The sequence below is a fragment of the Diadema antillarum genome, unplaced genomic scaffold, assembly GCF_040938485.1.
Source record: "Diadema antillarum isolate AM-2024a unplaced genomic scaffold, OU_Dant_1.0 scf00000112, whole genome shotgun sequence".
Lineage (NCBI taxonomy): Eukaryota > Metazoa > Echinodermata > Echinoidea > Diadematoida > Diadematidae > Diadema > Diadema antillarum.
The window spans coordinates 3,582,416-3,603,056 of NW_027271001.1; the positions used below are offsets into that span (position 1 = coordinate 3,582,416).

At 39.2% G+C, this 20,641-nt stretch overlaps 1 protein-coding gene across 2 annotated transcripts in view; it reads left to right on the plus strand.

The window, feature by feature from the left end:
* Positions 1 to 10,177, plus strand: part of LOC139719654 (uncharacterized) — a 48,862-nt gene extending 38,685 nt beyond the window's left edge. For both annotated transcript variants that reach the window (XM_071631058.1, XM_071631060.1), the window contains exons 3-6: positions 2,829 to 2,935; positions 7,745 to 7,882; positions 8,341 to 8,537; positions 9,996 to 10,177. In XM_071631058.1, coding sequence (XP_071487159.1) covers positions 2,829 to 2,935; positions 7,745 to 7,882; positions 8,341 to 8,537; positions 9,996 to 10,066 — 513 coding nt within the window. In that variant the 3' untranslated portion in view covers positions 10,067 to 10,177. The remainder of the gene's footprint in view (positions 1 to 2,828; positions 2,936 to 7,744; positions 7,883 to 8,340; positions 8,538 to 9,995) is intronic.
* The last annotated feature ends 10,464 nt before the right edge of the window (positions 10,178 to 20,641 follow it).

The window sequence follows — 20,641 nt, forward strand, 5'->3', positions numbered from 1 at the left end:
CAGATGCTACTCACCAGGCTCAACTTTGTAGCAGATTGAGCATACAATAGTATACAAATGATGCACAGGGGAGAGGGCGTAAGTGGTGCAGCGCACTTGAGGGTACATGTATTTACATTTTACAATGGTGTAACATGCATGCGGCTTGCGCCTCGTCCATGTTGCGCAACATTGTACATGTAATAGTCACAATGGGCACATTTATAGACCGGTGCTACTTACATGATATTGTAAAAATACTATTTTCCCCCATGTGGAATCAGTTACCTATTCAGTTACGGCAACCGTTATCTACAGAAACATTCAAATCCAAACTTAAAATGTATCTGTTTCTTCCCCACTGAAGACTTATAAATGCAATCTATAATGTTCGAAACACTTGTATATTTGGTATCTGTGAGTGTTTGTTTGCATGTTTATACATACATGTATCTTTTCATTTTGTTGAAGTGCCATGAGCACTGAAAGGTGGACCTGTGCGCTATACAAGTAGCCACTATTATCATTATTACCTTTTGATGATAGCTCAGTTGCCATGAAAGTTGGATGTTACCTGTAAGTGTTTATTTGAAGAAAAAAAAAAGATGTGGGCTATGGAGTCAAGGGCAACAGTTAAAGGTCAAGTAAAATGCTCAAATTCCCAAATACTTGCTTCCTGAAACAATTCAGCCATCCAAACCAAATTTGTTTCAAGGAATGTACACATACACTACATGTATAAACACTATTCAACACATTGGGGTTGTGCCATCAAACTTTCAAACATGTCATTTCAGTTTTTCACTATTAAATCATGTGAAACTGTCATCTCCCATTGTCAAGATGTACAACGGACCTTGTATTGGAGAAAAATGCAATAGTATGGCATTCATACCGGTTGCCATAGTGACATTTCTAGGTGTTTTTTTCCCATTATTTCTGATTTTGCATTTTCAAAAACTACAGTACTGTAGTTCCAAAACCTAGGATTTGATATTGTTAAAGCTGCAAGTGAAAACAACAGTGGGCTTTTTCGTATAGAACCCAAACCCAGCTACTGCACGCACACTATGTGAACCATCTGCAGGGATCTTCAAGTCTGAAGTAGGCAGATCATGTATGTGATGATTTGTCTCATGAAGGAAGAAGACAAACATTGCAGGATGAAATTAACTTCTTCTGTAGGGAAATGCTTTCTCATGTGTTTCTTAATATATCATATCAAGAGGAGTTTGCTTTTTGTCTCCTCTCTCCATTTGCTGTAGAGTTTTTTATTACTGAAAAAAAGAAAGAAAATTAAATAAGACCAGAAGGGAGAAAGAAATATATTAGTCATCTTTAATACCCAAACTGTATAAGGTATGTACATAATGTACAAGTGTAGTAGTGGAGCTTACAGTACAAAGATGAACTGAGCTGTCACAATGAATACACTTGTCTCAGCAGTGCCCACATTCACATTCTTGTGAAAAATGTGCTAAATGGATTATATTTTTGGATTATATTTTTAAAGTCACAGTTATTTCTTATGTCAGTTTCTTTTCTTGTTGAACTGAAAATTATTGATGTAGTCATAGTAGAGCAAACCCATAAATTGTTATCAATGTCATTTTCTCCTGTAATGTTAAAATCAAGTACTGTGAAATTTTATGCGTAACAGGTACATGTACACCCTGTACAATGTACAACATACATGTATTGTACCTAACAGTTGTAAATATCTGGCAGCCGCTCATGTCAAGGCTACAATGTAGCTGCAAGTATTTGTTGTCTATACAATGTAAACTGTGTAATATAATAGGTGTTATACACACACACACACACACACACACACACAAGAAGAAAATCCCACTTTTGATCCGTAGTACTAGTTCAAAAACTATATCAGGTATGCAAAACTGGCATTGATATGAGCAATAGCTGAATAGTGTACAATTTTGTTGGATGTACTTTGGAAATGGAGGCATAAATCAGTTTCATTAGATTCAAGCTTCATTTTTTAATCAGGGTTCAGATTTTACTCTATTTTTGACTCTCTTTACAAACCTTTAACTTTGCACAGGGGTCAGTTGGTGTGCATGGAAATGTGTGGTTAACACCCAGACAATGGCTAGGGTTTAAAATGCTTTAATGAGGAACTCCGCCATCACAGCTTGTCTTTATTCATCCTGAAATGTAGTTTATGCAAGTACATGGAAACATGTGCTTACTTTTTCATGTACATGCATTTTACCCATTACTATGAATTCAGACTAGCAGGGCCCAGGGCTATCCATTATGAATTATTAATAAAGCATTCATGTGCCTTGGAGCAAGGGACCAGAAGCCTAGTCAGCAGAGCTCTGAAAAGGTGGTATTCATGTCTGTTGTTAGGGGCCATTGTAAACACACACTCACACACATCATGTACAGCGGGTTAAAATTTTACCAAAATCTGGAACCTGTCTGTAACATTAATCATGGATTTAATGAAACTGATTTAAATGCCTTCATATTCAACTAAATTGTACACTATTTGGCTATTAACTCATATCAATGACACTGTTATCTGATATAAGGTATTCAAACTATTACCCCGTTGAGGAAGAGTCCTGAGTATACTCGGGCAGGTGTCTATGGGAAATGCGTGTTTTAGCAAAATCAATCCATCCTAAATGGGTTAAGGATCAAAATCGGGAAATGTTTTTTGTAACACCTACAAACGTATGTAGTATGTACACAATGTACAGCTGTATCAAATGTATTGTATATCTGTCAATGTATACTTTTACATGATTGTTTTCATGGATAGACAAGATCGGAGTAAAGAGTCTCACCACAGATTTCATTTCTTCTCTAAACCCTACCAGATTGAACAGGAGCTGACAGAGATCTGCAACGACATCCTATCTCTGCTGGAAAGGTTTCTGATTCCCAATGCCAAACTGCCAGAGTCCAGGGTTTTCTACCACAAAATGTGAGTACCTCAAAACCTCTCTGGATTGATACTCTGTTGATACAAAACTAAAAGACATTATTCATCAGTGAATGTATTGTTTGTTTTTTAAGTGTTTTTTTTTTACCAGATATGATTAAAGATTAATCTGAATAGCTCAAAGTATTTAGCCATGTTTGTTTGTGTGTTTGTTTTGTTTTGTTTTTTGGTTAAGTTCAGAATAAGTATACGTATAATGCGTTGATTTGGGTCATCAAGATTGTTAACAATGTCCGAAAAATGTGAGATTAACAATTTCAAGATGTGTCATGTGACAACTGACTGAATAAATGATGACAAGTGGACAATAAAAGAAAAGACCGAAAACACTGATCTCTTTTGATTAGACATGAACAGCTTGTTTGTTTCCAATCATGTAGCCCATGTTTTGTATCAATCTTAACTGACATATTATATCTGTGCATTTTGATATGACTGCAATACAAAATTTCATTTGTGTAGCAATTTCATTTAAACAGAACTGTACACTTTGTTTGAAACGTGTGTCCAACGGGGATTGCTATTCAATTTTGTTATTAAAGGCCCTGTAACACTTTTCTGGGCAAGCTACGGTACGTGGACTTGTTGCGAGTAGGGAGTTTCCAGCACGCAGGAAAATTTTCTGCGGGCGGACAAGGATGGTGGCGAGTTTCGCACTTGCGTCTTACCTGCTAGACACGTACTACTTACCTGCTACTTGCGTGTATTCCGTGCGACCTGCATGAAAACTTAAAAATCGATCCGTTTTCAGTTACAAGCGACATAAGCAGAGCTGCCAAGACTCCCTGATTCTGCAGGAGTCTCCCGGAAAAGGTCAAGATCTGTTCATGTCTGAATAAGAGAATATTAAAATCTCCCCGATTTGGGAATTATTTTCGCCCATTGAAATGCTTGTAACACACAGATATCTCCCTGATTGCTGTGTGGAATCTCCCTGATTTGGCTGTGGGAATGTTGGCAGACCTGCATAAGAGGACTGCAAAGTACCTACCTTACAGCTGCGAAGTACCTTCGGGGGAGTTGCCTGTGAGGTGCTGCCGCTAAGGGCTTCCTACTGGTGTTCTGAGTGTACCTTTGAGGGCAAACCCCCGCAACTCACCCAGAACAAGTTTTGCGTATGCTCGAGGCCCTGTCACACTGTGTCTGGGGAAGCCGAGCGGGATTGTTTTTGCTTCCCGGAGTTTCCCACAGTTGGCCCGCACCTGACAGTACCTAGCACGTACACTGTTTCTCGCCCATAGTTGCTCAGAGGTGTGCACGCAAGTCTAATTTACCCACAGCCAAGTTTTGAGCAAGACCAAAACTTTTTCCGGGTGAGTCGGGGGATTGCCCGCCGAGGTCCACGCAGAACACCAGTAGGAGGCCCGTAGGTGCCACAAGTCACAGGCAGTTAACCTGCTTGAAGCACGTAGGTTATAGGTTGCATTCTACAAGCATAATACAGGTGTTTTACTGGCAAGAAACGGTGTCGATACTGCTAATATCCGTGTAGCTGGTCAGTTCTGCGGGCGTGGAGCAAGTAAATTGCGTGCATGCTGAGGGTCAGTAATACTGCCTTTCTGCTGGTTAGTTGAGAGTCGGCTGCGGCCAGGGTAATGACATTCACTGGGACTTTTGCCATATCAAATTCCTTCAGAGGAATTCCTTCTCGGAATTGTCAGCCCTCAATCGCCACCCATACGCCTGACACGCAGGTCATACGGAATACACTTAAATAGAACATAAGTAGCACAGGTCCAGCAGGTAAGATGCATGCGAAACTCGCCCAAATCCTTGTGCACCTGCAAAAATTGTCATGCGTGCTGGAAAATCCTCACATGCAACAAGCCCGAGTAGCTCGCCCAGAAAGGTGTGACAGGGCCTAAACTTGGCTGCGGGTAAATAGGACTTGTGAACGCAACTCCGGGCAACTGCGGGTGAGATACGTGCTAGGTACTGTCATATATGCAGGTCAGCTGCGGGGACCTATTAAAGGGTAGCAAAAATTGTTCTTCGCAAGTTGCACCAAGGAGGTTTAAGAGATGGAGTTCCAACTGGCTGTAATTATTCAAACAGTTGTCAGTTTTCTTTCGATGTACAAACGATTTCCACAGGTGCATTTGTGCCTTTGATCGTGGGTTTGATGCCGCTGTCTCGCTGAGCAATCTGAAGATTCATTTTGAGCGTTGACATGAATGTTGGCTACATTTTGCTTGTTCATTCATTAAATGAAATGAAATCACTTAATGATAAAGCATATAAAACAAAAGTCAATCCCGTCCAGAAATATGTGCAAAAGTGTAAATCAGAGCTGTATCATGTGAAAATGTTTAAAACTGTACCCTCCCGGAAAGCCATTTTTTTTTCATTTTTCCACTTAATTCTGACAATTAAAACTGAAATGGAATAATCTTATAAGTATAATTGTTTATTTATCAGATTAGTGTACGGGCATGGCCAGTCGAGTAATTTTCATTTTTATTTCATCATTTTTTGCACAATTTCTATTCGCGCATCCGCGTGTCTTTACAACTATAATATATCACTTATCTACACTTGTACGTAAAGTAGGGATGGCGAAAAGTGATTACCATCACAAAGACATATCTTCCTTAGAAAGTGGCTGGTGATTATGCAATTGTCAATTGTCAATTGTATTCCTATCTGCGCGGCAGATCCAGTTTGGGACATGCTTCAAATATTTTCCAGTGGCGGCATCAAACATGAGATCAAAGGAAATAAGACAGTTGTGACTCCATTCTCTTGAACTTCCTTGGTTGCACGCAAAGCTTGCCTGGAAAGGTGTGACAGGGCCTTGAAGGGAAATAATTCCCTGTATGATATGTTAGGCAATCTTCAGGAGCAAAGTTTGTTTATAAAAACAGTAAAAAGCAAGCGGAGCAAGTTATGCTGCATAGCGCTTTATGTGACCCCACCTTTGCATAGCAAGTACTCGATGAACTGAATCTCCATTCTACCTCTTGAGTGTTTTTTAGACTGTTATGTAACTATTACACAAGAGCATTAGGTGAATGGTAGAGCATACCAGCAGTCCACAGCAACGTAACAAAATGAGAAGTGGTGGGGGGGGGGGGGGGGGATGGGAGAGAATTGGCGGGATGTACTTGACACCTTTCCAGGAATAATTCAGGCATCAAGCTGTGATGAGTCATGTAGGTTGTCCATTACTCAATAATTGTCATGTGGTCAGTGTATGCCCAGAGTGGTAAAAGAGGTTCGTCCTACTTGAATAGTTTGCATGAATGACCAGAAGGTAGATGGAGGGAACATTACAATGTAGTCAGCAGGGTCACTTACCAGTACTACATAAACTGTTTTCATATTAACTCTTGAGTTCAGGGTAATGTAAGACCCCGTTTACAGTGCGGGGGTGGACCGAGCCGTGGCCGAGCCGCGGCCGAGCAAGCCCCGCAATTCTGTCCGTTCACAGTGCGGGGCTCGGCCCTGGCTTTTCATTCAAACCTTTCAATATTTTGTCGTAGTGGCGCTCTGCTTGTAAACAAACGCAATTTGGTATAGTCTGGTTTTCAGACCCTTTGCCAACTGGATTCCATGTCGACGAAGTCGCCGTTCGGGCAAAGGCCTTTGCAGAAGGAAAAATCCTTTGCAGGACAAAACCACCTTAAACTATACTAGTTTTCGACGTTGAGGGGGTTAATATCCTGAATAACGAAATAGTATGGGCAGTGGGTTTGGAAGCCAGACTAAAATTGGCCGTGCATTTGGCCCAGTTTGCGTTTACACTGAGAAAAGGCCAGGCTCAGCCGCGGCCGAGACCACCTCCAGAGCGTGGCCAAATGCGCGGCCAATTTTGGCTCGCATTTGGCCTTATGCATGTTCACATTGAAATGAAGGCGGGCTCGGCCGCGGCCGAGCCTTGCACTGTAAACGGGGTCTTAGAAGTAAGTCACTTGTGGACATCCCTCCCCACCATTGAATAAGACATAAAGAATATACCTCAGTCATTCCAAGGGCTGCAGATATTAAGCAGTGAAAAGCTAAGTTTCAAAGTCTCCTTAAAAGGGTGTACAGTTCTGGTCAAGGTGAGGATTTAGCATTTAACGTTTTGCGAGATATTCAGAACCCACTCTATGAGATGTCAAAGAGCATGCAATTCTAAGGGGTATCAAAAGTTTATTTGATGAAAATCGGTTTTGGAATGGCTGAGATATCCAAAACAAGGTGAAACAAAGAGATCCTAATAAAAGGCGTGGCCTGTCGCCTTTTATTATTATCACTTTTTGAGTCACGTTGAATCCTTCTTAAAATTATATGCTCCTTCATATTTCATAAGAGGTTTCTCATTATCTCACTTTAGGAATGTTCAAAACTTGAATCCCCACCTCAACCAGTACTATACTGTACAGTCCCTTTAAAAAGATATTTAAAAAAAATCTTTTGTTAGCTTGAAAGGGAAGACTTTCAAGTGTAGTCTCTTTTTTTTTTATTAGACTAGAAGAAGGTTGTTCAGAGTGGAGTGTCATTGACCAGATTCTTAGAATGTTTAGAAGGTTGAACTGATCCACTCCATTACTGCACACTGCATGTTTCGTTAGACATTAGGATCCTCTTGGAACAGAGACTGTAGCTCTTGTTTGTGAGGCTGGGCTGCGGAATATTTATCACTGAAAAAAAAAAAGAATAAAGAAGCAACAGCAGAGCATATCCACACTCTGCACACTGCATAATAAATCTACAACTGTCTTGTCAACCACTGTAATGTGTGTGTGTCTTTCTTTTTACCATCTTTTTGTTTTTGTCTGTTGTTTCTTGTCTTTACCCCTTCTGCAGGATGGGAGACTACCATCGCTACTTGGCTGAATTTTCCAAGTCTGATGCACGCAAGACTGCTTCTGACAGCAGTTTAGGTGCATACAAGAAGGCCAATGAGATCGCTTCATTAGAACTGCAGCCTACTCACCCAATCAGGTGTGCAGATTGTCAAAGTGAAAAGGATGGGGATGGAGTCTACAGGCATTCATAGTATCACACGTACTTGTGCTCTCTCAGTTTACGTAGAGTCGCCATGATGGCATGCGCATGCGCAATTATTTATCCAAAAAAGTTTGTTTACAGCAGTCCTGATTGCATATTCATGTGGCATCTAAATTTTCATCCTTCCTTCTTCAATAACCAGTCCGAAATAAGAAAGGAAGGCTCATATGAATATTCAATACTGTTCTCATGAATATAAGAGGTTGGTGACCAGCGATTCACTGTAGACCATTATTAAGTCCCCTATTATAAAAGTGACAATTTCGACCTTTATTGAGCATTGAAAATTACACAGATAATGTAAAATCTGATATATTTTCCCTCTTGAGTAGTAATCACTTTGCATGAGGTGTTGTAATATTTTCTGTGTGACCACGTTCATGTGCCTTCAGGTTGGGCCTGGCACTGAACTTCAGCGTGTTCTACTACGAGATCCTGTCCTCGCCCGACCGTGCCTGCCGCCTGGCCAAGGCAGCCTTCGATGATGCCATTGCTGAACTCGACAACCTGAGCGAAGATAGCTACAAGGACTCTACGCTAATCATGCAGCTTCTGAGGGACAATCTGACGCTGTGGACATCTGATATGCGTGAGTAAACTAGCAAGTGTAGGGTGCTTATATAGTGTGTGGATGTGCCTTGTTTCTTCATGTCTTTGCTTGAGCTGAGGTTGCTACGAAATGTGAAATATTTTGTGCTTTCATGGAGCCGTGATGTTAGTTGTAGCTGCATATATGCTGATTAGATAAAACAATGATGTCAGCACTTCACAGCTCGCCCATTGTACACACAGGAATATTTCAATAATGTTCTTCATTGATGATTTAGAAGTCTACATCATGCTTGAAATGTTGTCATTGTTAGGCAATTGCAACATTATTTTAATATGAAGGAAATTCAAGTTGGTATTTTTTTTTAAAAGAAGGAAATTTGTTGATTTATTTTCTTAACTGAAAAAGATTGTGAAGACACTGACATCACATCAACTGATTTACAACTGACTGCAACTCTTATCACTATTTTGTGAAAGCAAGTAGAATTTTCAAATCCCAGAAGTCTAAAGAAACGTAAACTAGTCTGTCAATATGATGTTACTGTACCTATTTGGGCCAATTTGAATGTGGAGTTGAATTGCACTTTTGAATGAACCGCTTGTACTTGAGTTGAAGAGATACTGCCAATACCCAAGTCGATATATTTTATGGGGATACATGCCCGCCCAATTAGTTTCACAGGGAGACACAGAAGTGGCAGAGAAAGTGGTAAGGAATGCAGTAAAAAAAGTGGTAGAGAAAGGGGCAGAACTATGAGAGCCTTTTCCAGTGTCTGGATGTTGACCTACCATTAGTACCAAGCCTCACTGATTCTGTAAGAGGCTACCTAAAAAATGAACTATTCCTGCTCATTGTGACGAGGGCAAATGGAAACCGCCCTGATTTTGGAGTCGTTGCCAATGCTGATATGACATTTGCTCCTGCGACATTTCCTTGTGTCTAATTTTCTCCAAGTACTTCAGAGTTAGGGTAGGGTGTTGATAGGGCTTTAGGTTCAGTTTAATGTGAGGACTAGAATTAGGGTTTTTTAAAATGAGGTTATGTTTGTGGGTAGAATTTATGTTTGGCTTTGCGTGCAGATATTTCCTGAGAGCAATTGTTACAGGAGCAAATGTCATGGAACCATCGTCACCTGTTTTTGTTGGCTGAGATGGATAGTTGTCCTGACTTTTATATAATATGTTCAGCAGCCCTGTGAGTTAATGAAGAAACGAAACGAGGTGCTTATTGTTACTTTTTGCAGTATTTTATGCTGTTTTTGTTTTGTTCTGTTTTGGGTTTTTTTTGTTGTTGTTGTTGAATATACTGCAGATTTCATGGAAAATACTGTTTTTCCCCAAATTGTAGTACTACACATGTCTGTTGCTAGAAAGGTAAAAATACCGTTGTCAGTGAGAATGTGCCTTTTCAACCCTTGGAATGCTACAGTGCTGTTTGCAAGGTTGGCATCCCTGAATTAATCCTTTGCCCTTGTCCCTTCTGTGTTGCATCTAGAATCAAATAAGGATGACAAGGCAGAGCCAGAGGTAGAGGACCTGGAAGAACAGGGGCAAGAGGCTTCTTAATCAACGGTGGAGGGTTCAGGATCGCTCCTCAGATCCAACCTGGCACAGATAGAAGGGACATGTTACAGTGCAGTTGTGTGTTTCTTGTTTCACTATCATACTACTAATCAACTTCATTATTTTTACCTCCTTTCTGTGTATCGGCACACTTCATTTTAATATTCTCACTCTTAAAACACAAAAGAACGTCACGAAAGATAAAATAAAGACATGCAAGGAAAAAAAAAATGGCTAAAATGCACTTGTTTAGGTTTTATCGGTAGAAATGAAATAATTTATTGAGTGTTGTGTGGATTATTAGTGGTAGATGTTCAGAGAACCAAGTTGTCAAAACAGCACATATTTATAATAAAACATCAAGGAAGAGATACTTCGCCATGCACTATAGTCATCATAAGATAATAGACGTCTATGATTGTGTGATATATCCACTTGAAACTTAATGTATACATATATTGTGTAAGATATTGTAACTTTTTTGAGCTTCGTATAAACCTGTTAGGCAGAGCAAAAGCAACATTTAGACAAAAAAAAAAAAGCCAAAAAAAAAAAGAAAAAAAAAAGACTGTGTATATATTTAGTCTCATTAATCAGCTGTTCCATCTGTTCTCGCCTATGCTTCTATTGCGCTAGTATTGAAACGGCTTAGTCTAGCTTTGTCAATGCGGAAGTATTGTATCTCTCTCTCTCTCTCTGTTTTGTATGCGTTTCCATTGTTTTTTTGTGTCACTGGGAGAGATGATGTCATGCGAGTTGGGACTCAACCGTGTTGAATTTGTTGTGTAAAGCTTTCTTTCAAATCTGGCGTGTATCTTTGAGCCGTGACCGGTGTGCGTCTCCGATGAGCCGAGACTACAAATGCCACGTGATTCTGTGAATTTGGACCGCCCCCCAGTTGGAACTTCTTGCACCAGTTTCACTCGATTCCACACTCATAAGTGCCAGTTGATTTTTTTTTTTTTTGCATTCTTTTAATGAAATCAAGCTTCTGTGAATAATGTGATATTTTAAGGACTTTTAGTTACTTTTTTTGTTTTGTTGATTCTGCACTTCAACATAAATGCTGTCATTGTAGATATCGGGTGACTGTGGCGTTTTACGTATGTTACACAAGAATGCAAAAACTAAAGTGCATTTATTTGCTTCACATCTTGACACAAGATGGTTCCCAGAATGTTTTTGGTATGCACTGTTCCCCTCCCCCCACCCCCCACCTTCCACCCCTTGTAAATGAAGAGAAAGAGCTGTGAAACTATCCATGAAGATATTTGTGAATAGATAGTGCAAGTGGAAGATTACAAATTTTGTTATTCTTTAACAAGCTTGATGTATCAAGAAAAAAACAGAGTGGCTGGGAATATCCGGTCGATCATTCTATTAAAATAATAGAAAAAAAAGAAGATGAACTGAATGCTTGCGTTGTATTGACTTAATGCAGTAGGTGTATGGTAACATATACATTATATTCCCACACACACATGCTCACACTCTCAAATAGAAAGAGCTGGCATGTATATTTGAGCCGCTGGCTGGCAGACGTCTCCGGTGAGCTGAGAGAAAAAAAAAATATACAGAAAAGCTGTAAAAATTCAATGTACGCAAAGAGTGGAGGCTGGAGGGAAATAAGCAGAATTATCAGAGATACTTATTGTGTGGTTTAGAAAGCAACAAATACACACCAGACCAAGCTATTGTTCCTGCAGACAGAAAGTTAGTTTGCTATATGAAATAATCAGAAGTTTGATATTAGCACAAATGGTGTACTGGTTCATGCTCTTTATGCGTGTGGTCCTGTCCAGGATTGTGGATTTTAGTGTTTTATATAGACATATTATGTTGTAATGGCGCAATCAAACACAGCATAAGCATAATGAAGGAATTTGCAAGGTACATTGTTGTATGAATTCAATTTCCTAAGTGCTTAGTCCGATCTATGGTTTGTGATGATATACAAATATGCCTACCAAAATGGGAAAAAATACAATGGAACACTTCCTTTAGTGGTGTGTTCTAGTTTGTTTTTTCTCTCTCTCTCTCAAAACAATTCCTCAAATTTGCCGCAGCATAACAGTATCCATCGAATACGAAGCTCAAGTGTATTGGACGAAAGTTGAAATTGTACTTGGGAACATGTACGACATTACACAATGTTTGTTTTAGACAACAACAAAAAAAAATGGAAAATGGAAAAAAAAATATATATGTGTTAGTTTGACCTGTGTGCAGAAAGTAATGATTGCTGTTTCATCATTGTAATGAAGATGTTTTTTGTCTATATATTCTCTCTTCTCTACTTATATGGAAATGAGAAAATTGGCTTATTCTCTTCATGTAATCATTGTGAAGACGAGAAGAAATGTCGCAGAATGTTCAGCAAATACAGGTTTATGACTTGGTGATAAAGCTTGTCTGTCTTTTTTTTTTTTTTTTTTTGTGCTCCTTTTTTTTTTTTTTTTTTTTTTTTTTGGTCATGGTTTCATGGTAACTTCCAAGACCAGAATTGCTTGAAGGGTTCATTTTTTTTCTTCTTCTTCTTTTTCTTTTTCATCTTTATGCTGGTTGTGACTTATTGAAGAATGATGAGTTTATTCAAGCTATAGGAGCAAATACTCACTGAATTTGATACATTTGTGATTCCAGAACAGCTGAGAGAGTTGTTGTTTGTGAATTAATTCCACACAGAGAGAGAAAAAAAAAATAAGCCACATTAAGTAGCAATCTTTAGGTCAGGGCTCTTTGTTCAGGTCTCAGAAACAAACAAAGGATGGGGGTGTTGGATTTTAATTCACTCTAGATTAAGGTAATACAGTGTACCAGCTTAAATGTTTATGTACTTGATACATACAAAGTGTAGAATTGATGTCTATTATGCTTATGGTGAAGCGAAAAAAAAAGAAGACAATAATTGGCACAGTTTTGGAGCTCCGATTGTAGTAATCGTCTTAGACTAAATCTAGTTTTGCACAGTTTACAGTGATTACAGAGAGGATGTAAGGACAAAAGACAGCAACACCTGGTTTGCTATAGAAAATCACCATCGGCTGTTGGTACAATAACTACCACAATAAAAGACGGACTTTGATTCTCAATGTCTCCCCATAACACCTCTCGTGCTGGCCTCATCTTTCTGGCGTGCTGGCCAGTGTTCACAAAGGTGGTGTGAATTTAGAACAGGGTTTATGCAAATTCTTGTGGGTTAATGCCTGTAATAGATTGTGTAGCCAGCATTAAAACTGTGCATTGACATATGTGCATGTGAAAGGTATGCATATTTCACGCTTATTTTAGTACATGGACTAAATTCAAGCCAGGTTGTTGATACTCTCTGTACACCACCTTTGTGAATACGGGCCACCGTGTCCAGTGATTACCCCCATATAATTGCGAGTGAATGCATGTGTGTATGTGAGGCTTTATGGATGAGTTTAGCTAGGCTGCATGTTTGTGTGGAGGGGCCATAGAAGGCATGCAGTGGCACATATCTGCCCCCCCCCCCACCCCCCCCCCCCCCCACACACACTGGCGAAACATCACTGTTACATTAAACATTGTTGTAATGTACATCTCTTCTACTTGCTAAGTAGTAAGAGTTTAGACTGCCATTGCATGAGGTATTGCAAGACCTCCCCTTCCCATGGCCATTCTTGCCTGTGTTGAGACTAAGCATTCATCACTTTAAATACATGTATTTACAAATGATCCGCATTCTTGTTGGAGGCTAGTGTGAATGCAGGGTATGGCAATTGGGGTGGGAGCTTAAGACTGGAGCAATCGTTGCAGGAGCAAATGTCATGTCACCGTACGAGATATGTTAGACGTGAATGTGTGTGTATGAATTTTGGTTGTTTGGGTATGGAGAAAAAGAGATGGGGGTCGGGGGGATGTGTCCAAGATGAATATGTTCCATTGAGCGACAATTGGGGTGTAATTTTAGAGTTAAAAAAGATTTTTGGTGAATTAAAATGAAGTGAACAACATACACAGTCATCATGGAGCATGACTGACTGTATGCGAGATTCACCTTTTAAGTTTGATATAGATAGGATCAATGACACTGAGTAAAGTCTCTGCATGGATTAAATACTAGTATATCAAGGGGACCTCAACTCTGCTTCCAAGTTACTAACTGCTAATTACATTGTAGACTGACATAAAGCTGCTTGTTTGTTTCACAGAAATTGAGCGTGTACAAAAGTTTGGAACATGGCACAATGCACAAGTAGCCAATGAGAAATGAAGTTTGATATTCATCTCACACTTCTGCACAGTGCTTTCACAGCCTGGGACCAGTGTGCTGTGCACAGATGGCAAAAAAAATCAGATTGTACTATTTTACAATCAATCGCCACTATACGTATTTAATCAAGGGGACACAGTTCATCGAGTAGACATGTTACTAAAATATCCACACACTTCTCCATCACACAAGTCACAGGTGGTCATGGATAGGTTGACAAATTTAGTGTGAGTGGAATTAAATGGTGTGAAATGTTTGCACAAGTGAGTCATCCATCTGGAGGGCATTTCATGAAGAGTTTGTCATATTTCGTCTAACAAACTGTTAAAAGCTACAGAAATCCTTGCATGAGATTGGCTGACAGCATATTTGTCGGACAAAGTTGTCGGACAAAATGCTTCATGAAATACCCCCCTGTTCTTAGCTAAATGGAGTAATGTTTGTCAATGACTCTCTTTTCTCCTCTTCAGTCCATACTCCCCCCTCCCCCTCCCCTTTCACTTTCCTTGTCGAAGATATGTTAAAGGTGCATGGTCCCGGTGTTTTAGTCAAATGCGTACGCGGGCGCACGGTGCAAGTTTCCTATAGAGACCTACGCTATCGACTCCTCTTTAGCGCTCATGCTTTGGACCACTTCCCCAAGTCCGAAGAAGTCCGATTCATTGTAGTCAGTGGTCGGATCACAGTTCGGCTCATGATTCGGCTGAGGGGGATGACAGCTTTAGCAAACTTCTTTTGTGATGTCATAATAACAAGCACATATGCACGCACCCTGGCATTACTACAGACTGCGCGATGCGCAGAGAAGACAACGAAGGCAACGTTACTTAGCAACACCTACGCACTTTACTCTTGATGACGGCTCAACTTCGGTAATCTTCGTACCAATGCTGACGGTGGTCGGCGGTATCATCAACAGCACCCTCTACACTACCGGGACTATGCACCTTTAATCAGCTCTTGCACAGGTGACTCAATTTACAACGAAGTCTGCAGGACCAGTGATTTTCTTTTGGTATATCAAAATGTCGTTACAGCTGAACAAATGAAGTATATAAAGATATATACGCCTAGATAATGATTTTAGGACCTGAATTTTCACTTGCAACAAAATTTCTATATCACCAAGTTTGTTGTGCTAGGTGGGCACTGTACCTAGTTTTACCACAAATATAATATGTGGTTTCAATAAATGGAGAAATGTAAGTAGAATGTAACAAAGGTTGGGGAAAATTGGACCAATCTGTTCAAGACATAATATATTTTCAAAGTTTTGGTGTAAAGCCACATGCCATCATTGCTGGGTAAGATTACAATATATACAAATAGTGAATGGTCACGAGTGCGATGGTACAAGATTTCACACGAGGTGAAAGATAGAGGTACTCTATTCAACGAGGCAAAGCCGAGTTGAATAGTGCGCCTCATCAGCCGTTTACAAGGTTGGCACCAAGACTGTACAGTGTACAATGCACTACTTTTCTCAATGCTCAGAATTCACATACTGTACATGTTAATGAGATAAAGAGCCCCCTAAGGTGTCTCCATTTTGCTGTTAGAGCTTGTCGATGCACAGAGCAAACCAAAGTGGCATACCGTGGCACTCATTTCATAAAACATTTTGCCGCACCCGACTTTCACAAAATTGCTGCTCCCATGGTGACCAGCTAGGCAGCTTTCATTTTGGCTGATAACCAGTCAACAGCATCTCGTAATAATACAAAGTTATGATAATATACAGTCCTCTGTCTTTAGATGATGCCCCAGGCTTACAAGTTAAAGGGATGGTATAGCATTGGTGGAGAAGAGAAATGGGTTTTTAACTTTTTGTGAGATACCAAGAAACCATTTATGAAATAGTACAGACCATACCATTCAGAGGAATTCAAAGTTTATTCGATGAAAATCGATTTTGGAATGGCTGAGACATCCAAAATCAAAGTAAAACAAAGCGATCATAATAAAAGGTGGGTCCCACCATTTATTAGGATCGCTCTGTTTTGGATATCTCAGCCACTTCAAAACTAATTTTCATCGAATAAACGTTGAATTCCTCTTGGAATTACATGTTCTTTCATATTTCATGAAAGGTTTCTTATTATCTCACCAAAAAATGTTAGAAACCCAAAGTTAGGTGTCAACCAAAACTATACGATCTCTTTAAAGCATTTCCCAGACGCTTCAGCGTACTGCATCACATCATACTCCACTGCATCAACATGCCACAGTGTACGGGTAGTCCCCGTTAAATTCAATTCATCCTCATTTCGTTCTTCATTAGAATATCAAATGAAAATCAAAGAACTCTCAGAATTCAATATTTCACTGACATTATCTGACAAATGGTAATCAAATTGAGAACAGTACTCTTTGGGCAGTCTGATGAAACAAATCATGTTCTGCCAAATATGTGGGGGAACCACTGGAGCACAATGCTGGAAAAAAAAAAAAATGTCTCTCCCACGGCTAGTCATGCAAAGTTTCTAAAAATGACCTTGAGAACAACAAATTTGTGCATTCTATAGACAGTAATGCCAATCCTGAATTGAATGGCACTGAATTAAATGAGCAAGCAGCAATAGGCAGAATACTTTTTCCCCCTTTCATGTTTTTTTTTTCCCCTCTCTCTCACAATCATACACTGGTATACAACAACAGCTGGTAATTACAACATTGACAGTATTCCTGCACATCATAGAGTAACTGTACAGAATAATTTAATGGAGACTTTTTCCTTTTTTTTTTTCCTTCTTTTTTTACAATTCATTTGCTGTCACAGTATGTTTACAATATTTTTGTAATTTTCCTTTTTTAAATACACTGTATTACAATCATATTTTCAAATGTATTGTACAATATTGATAGAGCATTTCACAACAAAGTTCATTAAGATTGTGGCACTTAAAAAATGTTAACGACATTCACAGGATCGCTTTAAACTGATATATTACTGTACCTTTCATATGCGTACATTGAGATAGGGCACTGAAATACACCAGTGGCCAACATTTCTACATTATATACCACTACCTGAAAACTAATATATGTTTTTAGTATTATTCTCTAAAATATTGATTATCAGTCATGCTATGATGTAGACATATAATCCCAAGTTCTCTGGAGCATGTCCAATCACAAAATCCTCTCATTTATTTTACAATTTAATGTCACTTACTGTGAACCTGACAGTAAATACTGTATCACTCCATCAGTCAAATGCAATTACAATCCACACTCACACACACACACACGATTAACACACATATGCACTTGTAAAACTGTACATATGTCCATGCATAAACAAACTCTCACATTTCAAGCACACACACTCATACACACATTTTAGTCATGCATGCACACAGGCACACACACCTTCGATCATAATTGACTATGAACCTCTCTACAATATTACTTCTATCCCCCCCCCCCCCCAATCAATCCTCCTACAGTCAAAAAGAGGATACACACACAACTTGAACTTACACTTGGACAGAAGGGAGGTGAAAACTCAAATCCACAATTCAGACAAAGATGAACCAACTGTCAAAATTATGTGTAACATGCACAGAGAAATACGTTAAGTTGACCAATTACAGGCATCAAAGCATGGTCGTTGGGGATGAAGGGGGTGGCCAGATTGCATTCTAGCATTCCTTCCTTTTCCTTGTTTTCCAAGATTTCAGTACTTTTCTGTCCCATGGGCACCACATCGATTGCAGAAAACATGACAAGATTTTTACAGCACTCATCACAGAGGTTGCACATCTTCTAACCATGGGTGACTTTCATGTTTCCCTCACCATTAGTATAACTAAAAAAAAAATTAAAATAACAAAACCAAAGTAAATCTGATTTACCAGTCAGAATTAAGTATTAACAGATTCTGTGTTCTGTTTTGCAATGTGCGATGACATTGTGGGATCACAACTCCAGTCCTATAATAACAAGGCTGTTTGAAATGAGCATATTCCTCTGTATACAACTACAACAACAACAACAACAACAACAACAACAACAACAACAACAACAACAACAACAACAACAAAAATCTTCATTCAACCAGTTGTAGTCATAATGCCCTGTTGCAGTACAAACATGACTTACATGGTTACACTGACATCACTTCTCAGGAGTGGGATATGAACACACTATATGTGAAAGAGGAAAAGCACAGTTAGAACAGACTCTTCTTTTTTAGGATCATGGTACAGCGAGCGACAAAACAGACTTGGCTCGAAAAAGTTACTTTATATGAGGCAAGGCGTGTAATGATGTGTTTTTTACTGTACGGAATGAAAACAAAGATTTTCTCACATGTAAGATCCACTAAGTGTGTGCGTGTGTACATATTTATCACACAAAAACTAGACTTAGATAGAGTTAAGATGAAGTTTAACCTACCTGAAATGTTTACCTGAACTCAAATATCTCAGAAAAGAACCAATGTCACATTCTGTGTTCTTTATATCAAAAATAAATGCACAAACTCCCTTCTGATTATAAACCATGAACAACAGAGATATCATAGCAGCTAATGCAATTCTTGCACAAAATTGCAAATTCATGTATCAACACAAGGGCACTACAGCCCATCCACACTAGCAACACACTGACCCCTAAATGTCATGGATTACTCAAAGTGACCGATTGACCACTACATGACCTCTTGCTCCATAACCTGCCAATTGGACCAGTATGACACAACAGATAATATAGTACACTGACCTATGAAAGCTGTGTGACCAATAATACATGCATTATGCCACAGTGACCAAGCTGAAACTTGACACACTGTTATAAAGGTTTGCTGATTTCCATGTACGATAAGATAGGACAATCAGGCCACAACTTAAGGTAATATCTCTTATCGGGGTCAGGTGACAAACAGCCTTCTTCCGGTAAAACAGACATGTCCTCACTTACAGCACATTGTTAGCCATTTGTTTAGTTGTTTAGTCTTTCAGCTTCGCTATTGTGCAGTGACAAGCATGAAATGTTCTGGGCAAATTAATTTTTCACACCAACATGTGTAGACATTTGACCAAGACATGAGATCTAACTTTGGGCAATTCTTCCCCTTTAATTATTTTATGCCTTTTATATCAAACCATGGCTAGGCTATGACATATTCCACTGCTGTTTTCTCAGTCATCTAACATGTACAAAGGCTAATGAATAAAAAAAAAAACACACAAAAAATTAACTTCTCTCAAGTACAACATACTAAAAGTAACAAAACCCCAAACATTTCCTGCTATTAACCATGTTTGCCCCATGAAAAATTCCATCACAACACAATGTTCCTCATTCCTTCAGTCCTGGACTAAACTCTATTATCCTTACAAAATTACAAGATGAAACAGTAATCAACGAAACAAAACCAGACCAGCAATACCCATCGAGCCAACGTCCAAATGCCATCAGTACCCGTTTCTGTTTTGAATCATAGCCAGAATGCTATTGCTCAGAAATAACACACAATACAGAAGAACACAAACACACACTTAACAAAAAAACAAAAACAAAATAAAACAAAACAACTGCATAAGCTGTAGCCTAAGCCGAACGGGTGACCTGACTGCTAATCCAAGCATGGCTGATAAACCAACAATGCAAAAATTCACATCAAGAATGGGAAGAAATTCACACGGTGTCTTTTTTTTGTTTTTGTTTCCTATTTATGAGACTTTATGGTTGAATTGGAATGCACGATGCACACAGTTATACTTTAATATGGGAAGGTATCTCAATTCCTTCATGAACATTTCGCACAAAACCCTATACAGGAGAAACATAAACAGGAAAAGAGTTGAAGAGGAGGAGCAGGAGAAGAGATGGAACAGAAGAATACCAGATGGAAACTTTAGGAAGAAGGGAAGGAAAGATACACAAATAATATATAAAGGAAGGAGAAACAGAAATACAAATTGTAATATACAGTACATGTGGTTTTAAGGGGGCCAGAGGACAGACATGATAATATGAAAGGTTGGTTTCCTTGTATGGGTTGAAAAAAAAAAATCCAGTCTTTCTTTTTTTTCTTTCTTCCTGTTGCATTCAGCTGAAAAACATGCCATTACACATGCAAGCAGAATGTCTGCATATTGTTACAAGCCACTAAAGCATGACTGACTGTGGTATACAAACATGCCATGTTTAACACCCTGTTTGAATGGGTTTGCTGTTATTGGATGTTGTTTCTTTTTCCCCCTTCAAGGAAACAAAGACTGCAATGTGTGATTGATCATTCCTAGAGTTCATTCATCATGACCCTTGACCCTTGGTTGGCATAATGTGCATACAGATGTTAAAACCCTTGGACTTCAGCAATATGCGGA